The sequence below is a fragment of the Martes martes genome (genome assembly GCF_963455335.1).
Source record: "Martes martes genome assembly, chromosome: 16".
Taxonomy (NCBI): domain Eukaryota; kingdom Metazoa; phylum Chordata; class Mammalia; order Carnivora; family Mustelidae; genus Martes; species Martes martes.
Window position 1 is genome coordinate 62,714,154 of NC_137904.1, and position 15,885 is coordinate 62,730,038.

At 64.3% G+C, this 15,885-nt stretch overlaps 1 protein-coding gene across 1 annotated transcript; it reads right to left on the reverse strand.

The window, feature by feature from the left end:
• Positions 1-6,878: 6,878 nt before the first annotated feature.
• CBX4 (chromobox 4) lies at positions 6,879-13,171 on the reverse strand. Its single transcript, XM_080826949.1, has 5 exons — positions 12,989-13,171; positions 12,799-12,842; positions 11,613-11,678; positions 9,355-9,421; positions 6,879-9,092 (listed from the first exon to the last, which is right to left on the reverse strand). Exons 1-5 carry the CDS (start codon positions 13,055-13,057, stop codon positions 7,680-7,682), a joined length of 1,659 nt encoding a protein of 552 aa, XP_080683075.1. The 5' UTR covers positions 13,058-13,171; the 3' UTR covers positions 6,879-7,679.
• Between the last annotated feature and the right edge of the window lie 2,714 nt (positions 13,172-15,885).

A 15,885-nucleotide genomic window follows, 5' to 3' on the forward strand; every position in this document is an offset into this window, starting at 1 on the left:
TTATCATTAGTCCTCGTAGTAAATACAGTTTTGTCGTAGGTGAACTGGGTGAGCGCTAGTCCTCCTTGGAACACACACACCCGCTCGTGGGCAGAGAACGATCGGTAATTCACTTTGATGTTGGCTCTATCCTTTTGGGCACTCGGTTTCTCCATCTGTAGAGTGAAGGGCTTCAAACTCCATGGCCCTTCTCTGCTCTGAGCTTCCAGGAGTCCGTGACCCCACGGTCAGCCGGCTAACCCATTCCTCTGGAAGGGCAGGTGATTCGACCCGCCTCCCACGGAGCAGGTCCTGCTCTGCCTGTGCTCCTGATCAAGACGGTTATTGGGGTGTTCGTGTGTATTTCTCTCCTGGACCTTCCCCAGGGACTTTCCACCCGGATGGGTCCTCCGCAGACACTTGTCTTCATCCTGGTCTGTGAGCGTCAGAGCCATGAGCCACTGGGCTCTGGAGAGCTCAGAGCCGCCCCCTCATTTGCAGATGAGGCAGCAGGGGCCTGGGCAGGGAAGGCAGGGTACAGCCGTGGTGGAGCTGGGACCAGACTCCAGGACTCCTGGCTTCACATGGGTGCTCCTTCCGCTGTCGCCCTGATTTCCCAGCTCGCCGGTTCGAGAACTCTCCCATCCCCAGACCTGTTGGCAGGCAAGAGGAATAACTCATGTGAATCAAAAGCAATTTGCAAACATAAATAATTTTCAATGCCTGGAGAGGAGACAGCGGGATGGGGGGGGGTGGGTCGTGGTGGTGGAGAGACACAGCCAAGGCTGAGAAGAGCTGGGTCGGCCCAGCTCTCTCTGGCCCTGCCTGGTGCTTCCTCTCCTGGCTCAGCACCAGCAGGAGCCTTGGGGAGCAGGAAAAACAAAGCAGGAAACGGCTATAAGGATGCTCACTTCCGTTGCTCCTAGGAGGGATTCTGCTCGCCAGGCTCTTCTCCCCCCACCCCCCAACACCCACATGGGTTTATAGCCCCACCTTCTCGAGAGAGAGTCAGAGGAGAATAGATGGTCCCCCCCTTCCCTCCCCGCTTGCCTCTGGAATGGCCCAGGCCTCCTGCACCCGCCGCTGGATTACTCCTCGTCCTCAACCCTAAACAGCGCTACCTCCGCAAACGCTGGCTGGCACACCACTATCCTGCGGCATCCACGTCCTCTCAGCATTGTATCAAGACAGAGCTTAATGTGATTGTCCTGTTCTCGGTCCCCACGCCGCTCTGCAGAAGGGAAGTGGCTGCCCAAGATCATTCTCGGATCTGGGGATGGACATTTGCACCTTTCCCCAGGGCCTTACGGCTCATGGTGCCTTGACTGCCCCAAGCAGCCGTTTCTAAGAGGTTCTGGAGGGCGGAGGCCGCCGTGAGGGTAGAGCCCCTGTCATTCTGGACCGCTGGGAGCGCTCAGCACACCCTTCCAAAGCCCACCCCAAAGGGCTGTCTGAAGCTGAGAGAAACAATGAGAAACCAGATACCATGGAATTAGTGAAGAATTTCTCAGATGAAACAGGAAAGGGAGGAAATCCAGGGGGTTTACATTACACCTGGCGCAGGTTGAAAGGCGTAGGGCCAGTCGTTGGCAATAGTAATCTCCAGGGCACGTTTGAAAGGATCCTCCGCCCAGGCAACAAAACAGAGGCGTCCCTCCCCAGCCCGGCTGCGTTGCTGTGACCCTCCTCCAGCCCTGATGCTCTCTCACACACACCTGCTCGCACATGCACGCACACTCACTCACATGCACACGTGCCGTGGACCTCCTTCGGTAAGGCTGGCTGTCTGCCCCTACCCATGTCTGAACACTTGTGGAGAACGGGTTAAGCAAAACAGTGATGGCCGGTGACACTCGGTGAGTCCTTACCATGTGGGAGGCCTTAACCACGCAGCTCCCGTGAAGACGACGCATGAAAATAAACGAGGGGCGTGGGCCTTGTCTTCTGCCTGTCGTTACGCCGTGTGCGTGTGTGTGTCGGGATCGGCAAGCCTCTTTCTCTCTCTACCGCCCCGAGCCGTGTGTTACAATGAAACACACAGGGATGAGGACCCATGTAATGTGTACCACCGGCGAAGGACGGAAATTAAACCCTGATTCTTCCTGGAGCTGACTCCAGGATTATCCGTAGGGTCTGCTTCCCTAAATTCAATTCCCAAATGATTACCTAGAGCCTCCTGAAACTCTCATGAGTGGATCAGGTGAAGGAGGAGGGCGTGGCGGGACCCGAGAGTTGCCAAGGGTGTGCGTGTGTCTGCCCTGGCCGGTGGGCAGAGATGGAATGGCCTGAGTCCCCTGCCTCTGCTCTGCAGCCTGAGCACGGAGGCCCCGGGGAGAGCTCAGGGCTGTCCTTGGTCCCTGGACCCTGTTTATGACTTGCAGTTTGGGAATACGCGTCATTGTCCAATCACACACACACACACACACACGACTCAGTGCTCGTACACACAAGACATGGGATTCCAAGGCATTTATCTAAGCACTGTGCACAAGCTTTGGGAATACATAACACACGTCCCCCCTTGCCTCCCGAGGTGCTCAAGGCTGTGTCTACTTGGAGAAGGGACGAGGTCCCTACCTGTCAGTTCACTGCAGCTTGAAACTGACAACGATCTGGGGTGAGATGGTAAACAGTGCGGCCTCGGTAAAGACCGGAATGATGCAGGACAACCTCACGCAGGGGATGGGGCTAGAGCTGGACCTCCTAAGGGCCCGCGGCACCCTGGAAGTGGGGAGGATGGACCCTGGAGACGGGTGAGTCTATCTCTGAATCCCTGAATGTTGGACCCAACAGCTTACTCAAGCCTCTAAGCCTTAGCCTTCGTTTCACCGTCTGCGAGACAGGGACAGTGACAGGACCCACCTCCGGAAGACGGGTGAGCACTGAATGTGGTGCTCCCCGGAGCTGCCCGCGCACCGTGAGCACTCAATGTCAGCTGTTCTCAGTAATTGCAGAGGGAAGAGGGAGGCGCAGAAGGGCACGGGGTGGGGGTTGGGGAGACGACGACAGTGACTTCTGAAGGATGGCTGCAGGAAACGGACGCGATGTCCAGGAATAACCCTTTCCTCTTCCGAGCTTTTACCTTCTCACGGCAGCGGCAACCTCACAGGGAACCATAGACGAGACTCGTTTCAGAATGCATGGGGATTTGGTCTGTACAAGGGCAGGTCTGGCTCCTGGGGCTCGTCCCGACTCGCTCATGTCCTGGTGTCATTCTCAGTGACCAGGATAAAACTGGAGGGGCTGAAGATAAGGTCCCATGTCAATGGGGAACCCAGCAAGCAGGTGGTGAGGGCAGCATGCCGAGCCCTGGAGGTGCCCACGGGGTTACAGAGAAGGGAGGGAGGGTGGGAGGGAGGGCGGGCTGGCAGTCAGTTTCCAGGTAAATATCCCTGGGTACCTTTCCCCCTGTCAGGCTGAGGCTCCAGGCCAGAGTCCTTGGAAGGCATTTGCATCTGACAAGGCATGTTTAATGTTTCCTGGTGAAAAAATAACCTAGATGTTTCCTTAGGGGGCTTTTGAGAAATGCTCAAGGCCCTTCTCCTGACCTAGTTGATCCTCAGAGCCTGTCTCCTCTCTGAAGGGGACTAGGAAGCCGAGAGGTGGGAAGGGCGGGATTCCTGATGAGGGGAGTGGGTCCTGTGACTAGATGGGTTCTGCCCTCCTTGTATGTTCTCAAAGTTGGCTGATTGGGGAGGGCGGGAGTGAGGAAGAGCCTCCGCCCGGAGCCCTAGGTGGGCCAGTTCAGGCTTTCCCTCCCTCCTTTGTCCAGTTGTGGCACAGGTGTACCTCTCCCTAACCTTCAGTCAAGACCTGTGGCAAGTACGCCGTGCCCCACCAGCATCCTCGCTGTCCTTATGATTATGGTGCTCCCGGGACCCAGGATGCTCAGCTCTTGGCACCTGCTCTCTCCTCTGGGCCGGAAACGTCCCTGTGGGCAAGGACTGACCATGCTGGCTAGTCAGGTCCCAAATAGAGTTTGCAGATAAAATCCAGGATGTCCAGTGAAATCCGAATTTGCATAAACAATGCATTTTTTAGGTCTTCATCTATCTCAAATATTTCATGAGACATACTGAATAAGTATGCGTTGTCCATATGAAATTCAAATTCAGCTAGGTATCCTCGATCTTTCTGTGCTCGGTCTTGCAACCCTAGTTCCAGAGCACCCCAGTGGGATCCAAGGACGACGGAGAAAACCCTGAAAGGCTGACCTCCTGACGATGAGTTGGGGTGCCTACACGCTGCAGGGAGTGCAGAGCTAGAGCTGGGCCTTGGCTGGTGCAGGAGGGACCAGCTTCCCGGGGTGAATGGATATACCGGAGCCCCCGTCTGGGTGGTGGGTCAGCTCCAGCTCTCTATGCTCAATGCTCAGACCCCTCAGAAAGGAAAGAAAACAATGAAGTGTGGGTTTCCCAGTATGTAGGGTTAAGCTTCCTGCTTGCTTTCTCTCTCCGAAACTCGGGCTCAAAGAGAGGGTGTAGGACCTTTGCTTGTGGAGGGCTGGACACCGAAAGACGCCGAGGCCTCCAGTTAGGAAGAACCCGTCCACGCCCGGAGGAACTAGGGCTACTGGACTCTTCTCCCTTGTCCCCAGGCCAGGGCTCCTGACCCTCTTTGAGCGTTCCCAACCTTGGACACGTGTGTCCCAGAGGCTCTGAGCTCACGTCGCCGTGGAGCACCTCTCTGCAGGCTCCTGGGGCAGGCAGGTTGGCTCCAGAATCAGCAGAGAACTGGGCGTTCGCCGTCCGGCCTGGACAAGCCCTTCTGCCCGCAGAACCTCAGACTCTCACCCCCCGAGGAGCCCCAAACCCTCTGGGGTCTGAATGGCACGAGATGCTCAGCACATGACAGAATGGGTGTTGGGGTCAGAATGGGTGTTGGACTCTCCTGGGTCTGGCACCAGGTCGGGCAACCCTGCAGGCCCTCCTGACCTACCCATCTGCCTCTGTCCCGCTGTCCGCCCTGCCACTTCAGGCTCCAGGCCCCACCTAGGCTCGGCCTCCTCAAGGACCTCCCCCAGAAGTTCTGCCGCAGTTCTCAAGGCTTCAGGTCCGCTGAAGCAGGCCACACCTTCCCTCGAATGGTCATGGTCATGGACCGATTTGTCCCCTCCCACCCCCCCCAACAGTGCCATCTCCGATCTCCTCCCCCACCCCAGGCTCAGTCTGGCAGAGGCCACCCACCGGGTAGGAGGGGCACCCTCGGGGCTAAGGCTCACTTGCAAGTCACCAACTGTGCAGCCCCGAACAAGGGCTCCCTTCCCGCTCCTGAGTGCTCCCTTTTCCCTACCAGAAAAACAGGGAGACGAAACCCCTGCCTGGCATGCGCCTTTGTGTACCAGCCGGTGAAGGACAGGCCCAATTCTAGTGCTGAGCAGGCAGTCTGCCAGGAGCAGTCAAGATCACCCCTCCCTCCACCCCCAGGGTGGCAAAGGGCATTCATTACATGCAGGGGGGAGGGGGGAGTGTTTAACTCCCTCTAAAGGGGGCTGGGGTGATGGGGGTAGTGGGAGGGACAACTCACAAAAGCCAGGGCTAGAAACTCCCAACGGCTTTTTTTCTTTTTTTTTTTTAGAACTTCCCTTCCCTCTCTCCCCTCCCCCCTCCCCTCCCCCACCTCCAGCCGCCGGTGGCCTGCAGCCAACACTGGCCACACTGTCCGCATTCAGGCCTCCCGCCCTCCTGGCCCTCTATCTCTTCCCCTGGCCTTCCCAGGGCCGAGCTCTCTCGCCACCGCCCCCTCCCCATTCTGAGCGGCGTTGACCTCTTCCGCCCTGGCGCCCTGCACAGGCTCCGGCCCTCCGGTCCCGGCAGGCCGGCCAGGGCCTTTGGGGGGCCAGGAGCAACCCTGCGCCCACCCGGGCCCCCGTCCCGCGGCCCCTGGCCCTGCCCAGCCGCCCCAGCCAGGAGCAGATCGCTGCGTCTGCAGAAAGCTGGCCACGGCCGCCGCCTCCCCGAGTGACGGCTTCCCGGCCCGGCCCCGGGGAGACGACCTGGTGCTCGGCCCACTCCCCTCGGCCCCTCCGGGCCCTTAACCCCTTCCTGTCCCGCGACACCAAGGGCCCCAGCCTTGCCACCCAAAGCAGGACGGGTGGGACGCGGTCCCGCACTTCCCCTCGCTCGCGGAGGAAACAGGGGTGGGCAGGCCTTGCTCGCCAGGCCTCCTCCCCTCCTCCGCCCCCGCCACCACGCAGGAAGCCCCCCGCCCCTGCCCTGGCCGCGCTCGCTGCGCCTCCAGTCGGAGCCTCTGGCCTGGTGGTTTCCGGGGAGAGAGCCCGGCAGAGAAAGAGCCTCGGCGGCTTCCTCGGCGGGGCGGGGCCAGCGATGCCAGCGAGCGACGCCAGCGAGGGTGGGAGGGTCCCCTCCCCGCTGAACCTGCCTTACCGGGCAGGGATTATTAAGAACACCCCTGCCCCACCAGAGCCAACGCCTGGGGGTGTGGCGCCCCGGTGGGTGGGGGGCAAAGATCAGCAGGTGCCGGGCGGGTGCTGCGCGCGCGGCCTGGAGGGGGGGGGGGCTCGCCCCACCCACTCCTCTGCGGCGCTCGAGCACCCATGCCCCCCTCCCCCCACCGCGCAGATCCCCGGGTCTGCCAGCGCCCAGGACACCACCGGCCTGGGGAGCCCTGGGGGCGGGGGCGACGCTGACACCCCTCCCCCCGCAGGAATTCCCCTCTCGGTTGGAGCGCCTCTCGACTTCCGGGGAGCAGGGTCACTCCTCTGGCGCGGGCGCCCCTGCCCGTGCCACCAGTCCGCTCTGCCTCTGCACAAGCTCTAGCGCAGGACGCCGGGAGGTTTTCTCCCCCAGACCTAAAGTGTAAGTGGGGTGGGGAGAGGGGTCCGGCCGCCTCCGGAACCTCCAGCGCTCCCCCTGCGCTCATCTCAAAACAGCCAAAATGCACCTTCAACATCTCCATTTAATATTTACATTCAAGCAGGTAATAATTGGAAGCTTATAGTTTAGACATTTCTAGTAGCAGCAGTTTCTAGAGAGCTCGTTTAGCTTTTAAACAAACTTTTTTTTTTTTCACATAGAAACAACACATCCATGTGTACGGTATCAAAAAATATATACCAACGTTACTGGTATTGCAGTTCCGGGAAGGGGAGGAAATGAAATCAGCCGAAATACTGAATGAACAGGAAGAAAGGTCAACAGAAAATAGTTTGTCTGATATAGAATATAACATGATCTAGAGGAAACTCCATAAATCTAGGTTTTTATATTTCAATATATAAATACCTACAAATAAATATATATATATCAGCCCGAAGGGGGTGGCCGGGCCTTTTGAGCTCAAACAATACATTTCAATAATAACACCACGTACAAACGGGAGTAAAGTCTGCACTTGACAAGTTAGCACGGTTAAAATATAATACTATTACTCTGAGACCGAGGCGCGGCTGCCCTGCCAGTCCCGGAGGTCCACGAGGGAGGGGAGGTCCAGCGCGGGGATGGGGCAGGTCGGGGGCGAGACCCGCAGGCACCGCGTGGAAGGAGCCAGTGCCGGCCGGGGGGCGGGCCCCAGCCAGGAGCCGACAGCAGGGCGCAGAGGGGCGCGCGCGCTGCGGCTGGGGCATCCTCGCACCGGGGCGGGCCCGGATCTCCGCGGCGGGCGAGAGGAGGAGTCCGCCCCTAGGCACCAGGTGCTAGGCCACCCGCGGGGATGGCGCTTCCCCTTCCGAACCCCTCCGGCTACACCGTCACGTACTCCTTGAACGTGACGGTGAGGCAGTTCGCGGTGACGTCGGTGATAATTATATTCCCAAAGAAGGGCTTGAACTCGCTCAGCGGCTCCTCGGGCTCGTCCTGGGCCTCGGCCGGAGGCTTCTCGGCCGCTGTCACCGGCGCAGCTGCCACCGCCGCCACCGTCGCGGGCGCCTCGGGCTTCACTTGGAGGGCGCTTGGGGGCTCCCCGGCTTCGCCGCGCGTCTTGACGCAGCGCAAGTCTATGGGCTCGTCCAGATCCGAGTCCAGCAGGATGACCTCGGGCTGCGGGAGGGTGGCGGCGGGGGGCACGTCGGTGGGGTGCTCAGCGGCCGGGCTGCCCCCCAGGCAGGTGGGGGTGCTGATGCTGCGCGCCGTGAGGCGCTTTTTGCAGGGCTCGCGCTCGCCGTGGGTCTCGGAGAGGCAGCGCTTGCGCGCGTGGGAGAGATTCAGGCCGACCGCGTGGTGGTGGTGGTGATGGTGGTGGTGGTGGTGGTGGTGGTGGGAGGGCGCGTGGGCGCTCCGGGCCGGGTCCCAGGCCAGCAGGTCGGGCTTGGTGGTGAGCTGCAGGGGCTGCTCGCCGAAGGCCTCCTTGGTCGGGGACAGCTTGCGGGAGCCGGCGTCCTGCGGCTGCGGGTCGCCCGCGCCCTGCGCCTCCTCCTCCCTCCTCTTGGACGGCGCCTCCGCCTTCTTCTCCTCCGCCCCCGCGGCCTTTTTGAAAGTCCTGTCGGCCGGGGGGTGGCGCTCCTCGGCGGCGCGCTTCTTGTGGCCCGGGGGGCGCGCCTCGCCCTCGGCCGCCTCGCCGGACTTGATCTTCACCGCCTGCATGCCGTTCTCCATGTACTTGCTCATGACGATCACGATGCGCCCGTTCTTGTTCTTGTTCTTGACGATCTTCATCTTGCCCCCGATCCCGTTGCCCGCCACCGCCTCCTTGGGGGCCGGCGCCATCCCGTTGGGAGGGCCCTTCTCCGAGCCCTTGCCCGGAGCCCCGGCCGCACCGGCCAGGGGCTTCACAGCTCCCAGGTAGCCCTTGGCCCCCGCGCCGTGGGCCCACTTGTCGGGCGGGTGGCTCTTGGCGCCCAGGTCCGGGCAAGTGGGGCTGGGCGCCTCCTTGTGGCCGCCCTGGTACTGCAGGTCGTACATCTTGGGGTCCGGCTGGTAGGGGTGGTGCTTCTTGCTGTTGAGCTGGTAGTAGTACTTGCCGCTCTTGCCCGGCGGTGGGGGCTTGCCGGCCCGCTCCTTGCTGTGCGGCTGGTACTGGTGGTGCTTCTTGCTGTTGAGCTCGTACTGGTGGCCCTGGCCCTTGCCCTGAGCGCCCAGCTCCAGCTTCGCGCGGTTGTCTGCGGAGGAGTCCTGGAGTCCAGTCAGCACGTTGGAGCGCCGGGCAAACGTAGGGACCTGGCGGAAGGGGGCAGGGATACCAGCGGGAGGTGAGAAGAGGGTAAGGCCAGCCCCAGGGCGCGCCTGCAGCATCAGGAGCGTCCCAGCCCTAGCTGGGTCCGCAGCTGCCTTAGAGGCCCGAGCTGGAGGTCAAGAGGAAAGAAAGTGGAACTGGGTGCTCGGGAGAAACTCTCCCTGCCCTCTGGGCCTGGAGGCAGCTCAGGGGGCGATGGCAAGGGGAAGACGAGTGGACAGGCCCGCGCCCAGCGACCATACTCACCTGCACCACCAGCGGTTTGGGTTTCGGCCCTCTCTTCCGGTATCCCATCAGCTGCTCCTGCCGCTCCCTGGGGGGAGGGAACAGAGGGCAGCGCGGTTAGCCTCCGGGTGGCCTCCCCTCCTGCCAAGATCCAACCTGCGATGACACCTGCCCCCCACCCCCTCCCGCGAGCAGCCAGGCCAGCAAGACCCAGAGGGATCAGGAGCTCAGGGCAGAAGGTTGCCTGTGCCACCAGAGGGGCACCTCCAGCCGGTCCCAGAGCCCCGCTCTGTGCTCGCACGGACCCTCCTCTGCCCAAGGGGTGCTTCGCCAAGGGCTCCCCCATCTCTGGTATCCGCACCTGCACTGGCGCCCCCCGCAGCTCTTCCTCTAGGTGGGGAAGAGGGCAGCCGGGCCATAGGGTGGGTGATGCACTGGCACCCCCAGCCTTGGGCCCGCGGCCCCGCGCAAAGTGAGGTGGGCGCGGGGGTCCTGGGGATGCAAACAGGCCCAAACGAGGTGTGCGGAACGCGTCCCACCCCGTCAGAGGCTCGGGATGCTAATGACCTCATTAAGATTCAGATAACGAGTGCCGCCGGCAGAAGGGAGGACTCGTTTTCTTACGGCCGGGCACTAAACAGGGGGAGGGGCTGCGCCCTTGTTTACACGGCGGCAAATGAGCCAATTAGGGGCTGGGGGCGGGGGCCGGCCGCGGAGGCCACGGCCTGGCCAGGTTCGCAACCACCTGGTGAACCGGCTCCGGGTCGGCCTGGGCGGAGCGGCTGGGCGGGGCCAGGCCGGGCGGTGCGCCGAAGCACCGCCCCCTCGCCGAGCTGGGCTCCCGGACGCCTCGATTTCCCAATTGTTAATAAACGCCATCAGAGGTGGCCCTGGCCAACACCACCGCCAGGCTCCCGCCGGCGGCCTGGTGGAGGGTGACCCGAGGCCGGCGTTTAGATCGTCCCGGCATTGCCCAGCCTTCCCTGGGAGAAGAACGGGGCGCCCCTCCAGCGCGTGCTAAAGTTGCAACCCGCTCCCGGGCCGGGTGGGCGCTCTCCAGCGACCCCCAAGCACCCCCCCTGCCCAGGGGCTAACCCAGGGGAGCTCGGCCACGCCCGGGGGCCCGGGCCGGGGCCTGACTCCGAAGTTGCGTGGCATTGCACCAGCCTGTGCTCTAATTCTTCGGGGACCCATTATGCAACATGGCATCAGCCGCTGACATGGTTACAGGGTGATGAACTCCCAGGTGGAACCGGGGCAGGATCCCTTCTCGGCGCCCCCCTGCGTCGCGGGAGAGCAACTTCCCCGCCGGTCACTCGCTCCGAGGGTCTAGAGTTCAGTTTTAGCGCCAAATGCACCACAGGAAATAATGCAAAATAAAAGGGGGAGGGGGAATGGAAGGCAGCGGGGTGGCGGAGCTCCTCGGACTCGGGCCGCGCCTCCTCTCCGCGCCCGCCCTCCCCCCCTCCGGGCCTCCCCGAAACAGAGAACCGCAGCCACGGGCGCTGGATCCAGCTGCCGCAGCTGCAGCGCGACAAGCATCTGTGCGCGCAAGGATGAGCCCCGCGTCAGAAGCCACCCCTCCACCACCCGGCAGCTCCCAACCCACGCCCTTTGGGCCAAGCTCCCCCTGCCCCAGGACTGGGGCCGACACCCACCGACTAGCCCAGAGGGGGGTGCAAAGGGCACCCAGCACCAGACAGGCTCTACCCCCTGCGGAGCCCAAGCTCCCTGGGTGGGGGGGTCGAAGGTTGGGAGGGTGGTCAGGGCCTTGCCAAGTCAACTTTTCTCCAGCCCCCAACAGGTTAAGTTCAGTTCCGTGACGTCCGGCGGTTTCACAACGCCAGCTCCCTCGGAGCTGCCCTGAGAGGTGCTGGTGCCAAGCGGCCAGTGGCCACAGGAAAGCAACACCTAGGCTCCGGGGGTGGGGCTCCAAGGCTGCGCAGAGAGGGGGGCCCGCGGGGGGCGGGCAGGAGGCGCCTCGAGGTCTCAGGGCAGCGGCAGGGCCACCCGCACGCACCCTCCTCGCAGTTCCCCCCAAAACACCAGCCTCGCCTTCTCCGGCCCCGCCCCGCCCCCACCCCCAGGCTGCCGCAACCGCCAAGGACGTTGGTGGAGAGAAGCCGAGGCCGCAGCCGTGCGGGTGCAGGCCCGTCGGGGGAGGGGGCTCCCGCCGGCCCCCTCCAGGCCCTTCCCCTCTTTCCCCCTGCCGCGTGGCCCCCTCTCCCATCCCCATATACGGTCACGGCTGCGGGCGGCGGCTGCTGGGGGACGCTCACCTGTTCTGGAAGGCGATCAGCAGCCGGGGATCCAGGATGTTCTCCTCGGGTTCCCACGTGTTATATCTTGCAAGGGAAAAGGGAGGGGACACGGCGTAAAAAAACCGAGCCAGCTCTGCGGCCTCCAGGTGGGGAATGACATAAGGCCCTACTCTGTCTTCATGAACCGAAAGCTATTTGGCTGTGGATGTGGGGGGTGGAGGGGAGATTTCTGCAGGCCTGACACGGTCCCCGACACCCCCCCCCAAGTCAAAATAAACACACAAGGGCAGGAGGAAAGGGGAGGGTAAGGAAAACGAAACTAGCATTTATTTTGCAGTTGTCCAGAATTTTAAGCATGTTACTGCGACATGTTCCAAAGCCACTTTGCTCACCAGGAACCCTGCGTGCAAAGCAGCCGAAAGGCAAAGTCGCAGTCCCCCTCCTCTCCCCAACCCCGAGTCTCCGCGAGGGCTTCAGCTGTTCTCCATTTGACCCCTAATCCGATCACCATCCGCCAGGCGCCCCCCCCCACCGCACACCCCCTCGCAGCCCTGGAGCCCGGTGTCACGGGCAAGCACCCCAAATACTCAGCAATATAAAAATATGCCTCTGTGTGTGTGTGTGTGTGTGTGTGTGTGCGCGTCTGTCTCCATCCGGTGCCTTCGCATTTCAAATTAAAAAAAAAAAAAAAATTCCCCACCAAAAGCGCAGCGACAGTTCCCAACCTTTTCTCCCTTTTTTCTTCCTCTCCCCGCACCACTAGGAGGGAAGAGGCACACAATTGCATTTTCGTCGCTTTTTAATTTTTTTTTTTTTTTGGTTTTGCAATATGGAGCCGTTCGGTGGAGGGAAAGGGGAAAGGAGCCATTTTCTGCTGCACATCAGTCAGTGCCTGCGCCCTCCCTCCCTCCGCCGGCCTCCCCGGCTCGGCCCCGCGTCTCTCCAGCTCCTCCGGCTCCTTTTAGTGCATAAATTAGTGATGGCATTTCCCGGAGAGCGGAGCACAACACAGGGCGCCGGGCTCGGGCTCGGCGGCTCGGCTTCCCCAGTGCCTGCCACCGACTTCCCCACCCCCTCCTCCCTCCACCCCACCTCCACCCCGCCTCCCGTCCGCTCCCCCCACCACCCCACCGGCTCGGCGGTCCGGAGCCCGGCAGCCCCGCGCCTCGGCACCCGGCGCCCCCGCCCCTCCGCCGCCACTTACTTGGGGGACCAGCCTCTCCATTTCACCAGATACTCCACTCTGCCCTGAGGGGGGAAGAGACAGCACTCCATCAGCTTCCGCGGGATCCCCGGCTCCGGCCCGCAGCCTCCCCACCCCCTCCCCGCCTCCTCGCGGGCTGCTCCGGCCGCCGCTCCCTCGCCGCCTCGCCGCCGCCCCCGCGCCGCCCTACCTTGCGGATCCGCTTCTTCTCGATGCTCTCCACCGCGAAGACGTGCTCGCCAACAGCTGGCAGCTCCATGGCCGAGCCGGAGCGCGCCGGGGCGCGGGCGGCCGGCGCGGCTGCAGACGCTGCTGGCTCCCGCCGGCGCCCCGCTGCCGCCCCGGCCGAGGCGCCCCTGTCGCCCGCGCCGCCCGCGCCGCCCGCACCGCCGCCGCCGCCGCCGCCGCTCCCTGCACAGCCCGGCCGCCCGCCCGCCCGCCCGCCGCTGCCCGCGCCCGCCCCGCGTCCCGGCTCGCGCTCGCTCAGACAACTGAGCCCGGGCCGCGGCTGCACAAGAACTCATGCAAATCCGGACGTCAGCGGGCGGGGCCTCGCCGGGCCCAGCTCGGCGTCAGGGGGCGGGCCGCGGCCGGGATTGGCGCAGCCGGGCCTACCGGAGGCCCCGGGCCTGGGCGGCGGGGGGGAGAAGGAAGGACGCGGGAGGGGGGCCGGAGGAGGAGGGCGCCGGGGAGGTGCAGGGGGAGGGATCCGCGGGCCCGGGAGAGGGAGGGAGCGGGACCCGGCGGGAGAGGTGTGTCGGCCGGGGGCGCAGGGCGGGTGGGGAGCTTGACACCGCCGGGAGGGTCTCGGCGGCGACCCCTCGCCAGCAGCGCGGCGCCTGGGCCTGCCCCTGCGCCTCTCCTTCTCGGTGCGCGCCGCCCGGGGACCCCTGCTGGGGGCCACGGAAGCATCCACTGCAGTTTCCAGTTGCACAGAATTGCGTCATGTGCGCGCACACACACACACACACACACACACACCCCACACGGGGAGCCGCCGGCAGGGGGCAGAATCGGGGCCGGGGCAGCTCGCGCCCCCCACCCTGCGCGCCGCGCCCCTCCCCGCCAGGCTCTGGGCATTTAGGAAGGCGAGGCGCGGGAGGGAAAGGGCAGGGAGAAGGAGAGAGCGGGGTTCCCAGGATCGCCGGGGAGAGCGGGAAGGAGAGGCGAGGAGGAGGACGGAGGGGCAGCCAGGCTGGGGCCCTAGCGCTCCGGAACCTTACCGCGAGGGGGCTCCGAGGCCGAGCCCACCCCAGGTCCCGGCCGGCTCCCAGTTTGCCCCCGACACTCTCCTTGGTGGGGCAGGGCCGGGCTGCCTCGTTTCCAGCAGCAGCCGCGCTAGCCCCAGCCCCGCGGCCAAGCTGGACGAGAGGGGGCGACTGCAGAGGGGGCGCAGGGCATGTCCGGATCTGCCTGGGGGACCGAGGGGACTCGGTGGGGTCCCGGCATCGAAGGCGGGAGTGGGGAGGGCTGAGACGTTCAGGCTGAGCAGGGGCACATCGAGGCTGCGCAGAGAGCCGGAGAACGCCGTGGCCCAGGAGCCCGGCGGCCGTCAGGCCTGTGTGTCCCCGGTCCCCGACAGCCAGCCGAGCCGAGGCCCTCCCGAGAAGCCGCCGAGTGTGAAGTTTAGCACCTCCGGCGGCGAGACGGCGCGTTCGGCGTGCCGCTCCGGCGTCCGGCTGGGGGAGCTGCTGCGCTCCACGCCGCCTCCCGAGGGCGCCGCCCGCGGGGCCGCGAGCTCGCTGGGGTCGCGGCGAGGGCGGAGGGGACCCGGAGAGGGTGCAGGAGGGGCAGGGCGCGCTCGGCCTGGGGCGTGTCTGGGCCCCCCGCTCCTGGCCCCTGAAGGACCGGGAGCAGGAAGCTTGCGCAATCCCTTGGCTGAGCGTCCATGGAGAAAGAAAAAGAGCAAACGCCGAGCGAGAGTGGAACGCGCGAGGGGGGCGGGCAAAGAGCCATCCGGGTCTCGTCTCCCGCCCTGACACACGTCCCAGAATGCTGGGTGGGGACCGCGCGGGGCCTCGAGAGACCCGGGGAGGGCCGAGGGGCCGAAGCGAACCCCCAAAGCATGCTCGGGGCTCGCGTTCTCCCGGGAATCCAGGAGAAGCCTGGAGACAGTCTGGTGTTCAAGGACGCACGCGTTGGCTCCTCCGTTCCACCGCCACCTCGCAGCTCCTGCGGCGGTGGCCGTTTCTGGTTCGGCGTCGGCCGCTGCCGGCGACGACTAGCGTGGCTCCTCCCTTCGAGCGGTTCTGGGAGTGGGGGGTCGCCTCGGGCGGCACGAGAGAGGGGCTCGGTCTGCAGTGACTGCTCTCCGACAAGCTCGAGGCACAGACCCAAGATTCCTGGAGGAGTCGGGGTGGGGTGGGGGGCCGGCGGGGGCTAAATGGGGCCGACGCCTGCCTGTAGTCCTCCGGTTGGAGGGGGGGCTCTCGGGGTTTATAGAAGCTGGGGTAGGCGGAGTTTTGGGGAGGGGGGCACAGGGAGAACGTCTTTCTCCTGTGTTTTGGGCTTTTATCCTGACACTCTTGGCCAGGGCGAGGAGCTCTCGGGTGGGACAACGTAACTGCGGAGGGGGCAGGGACCCCGAGGCTGGCGCGGGAAACGCTGTCAACACGACAGTCACCCTTACGCGTAGAGCCAGCCGCCAGGCCATGGGCGCTTTCAGTCTGTGCAGAGGTCTGCAGCGACCTTGTCCCGGACAGCCCCATCGTCCCGGGAGGGGCTGAGCTTCCCGACACTTCGCCGGCCCCCTCACTAGAAAATCCCCTGGAAAATCTGTCTCTAGTGGGTGTTTCCGCGCCGTCCTGGTCGGGCTGCTGTAGCCTCTGCGCCGCCAGGGGCGTTGGACTCCGCCCTGCGCTGCCGGCTCTCTCTGCCCCCGCACCTCCCCGGCCCGCGCTCCGGACCTCGGGGGCCACGCGGCGGCACCCGGTGCCCCATCGGCGACTGTGCGCAGGAGCCGGGCTGGGCCTGTGGCCGAGCCGGGGAGGAGGGTGGCTCTCGCCGGCCAGTACAGCGGATCCTTTCTGTAGTTGCCCGTGTGGTAGTGCGAGGGGGCCGCCAAGTGCCCCCGACGGCGGGAGGGGA

Excerpts from the sequence above, each read along its gene's own strand:
- CBX4 (XM_080826949.1), bottom strand. The coding sequence starts at position 13,057 with ATGGAGCTGCCAGCTGTTGGCGAGCACGTCTTCGCGGTGGAGAGCATC. Across the intron at positions 9,422-11,612 it reads CTGATCGCCTTCCAGAACAG|GGAGCGGCAGGAGCAGCTGA; the intron begins GTGAGCGTCCCC and ends CCCTCCCCCCAG. Across the intron at positions 9,093-9,354 it reads CCAAACCGCTGGTGGTGCAG|GTCCCTACGTTTGCCCGGCG; the intron begins GTGAGTATGGTC and ends CCCTTCCGCCAG.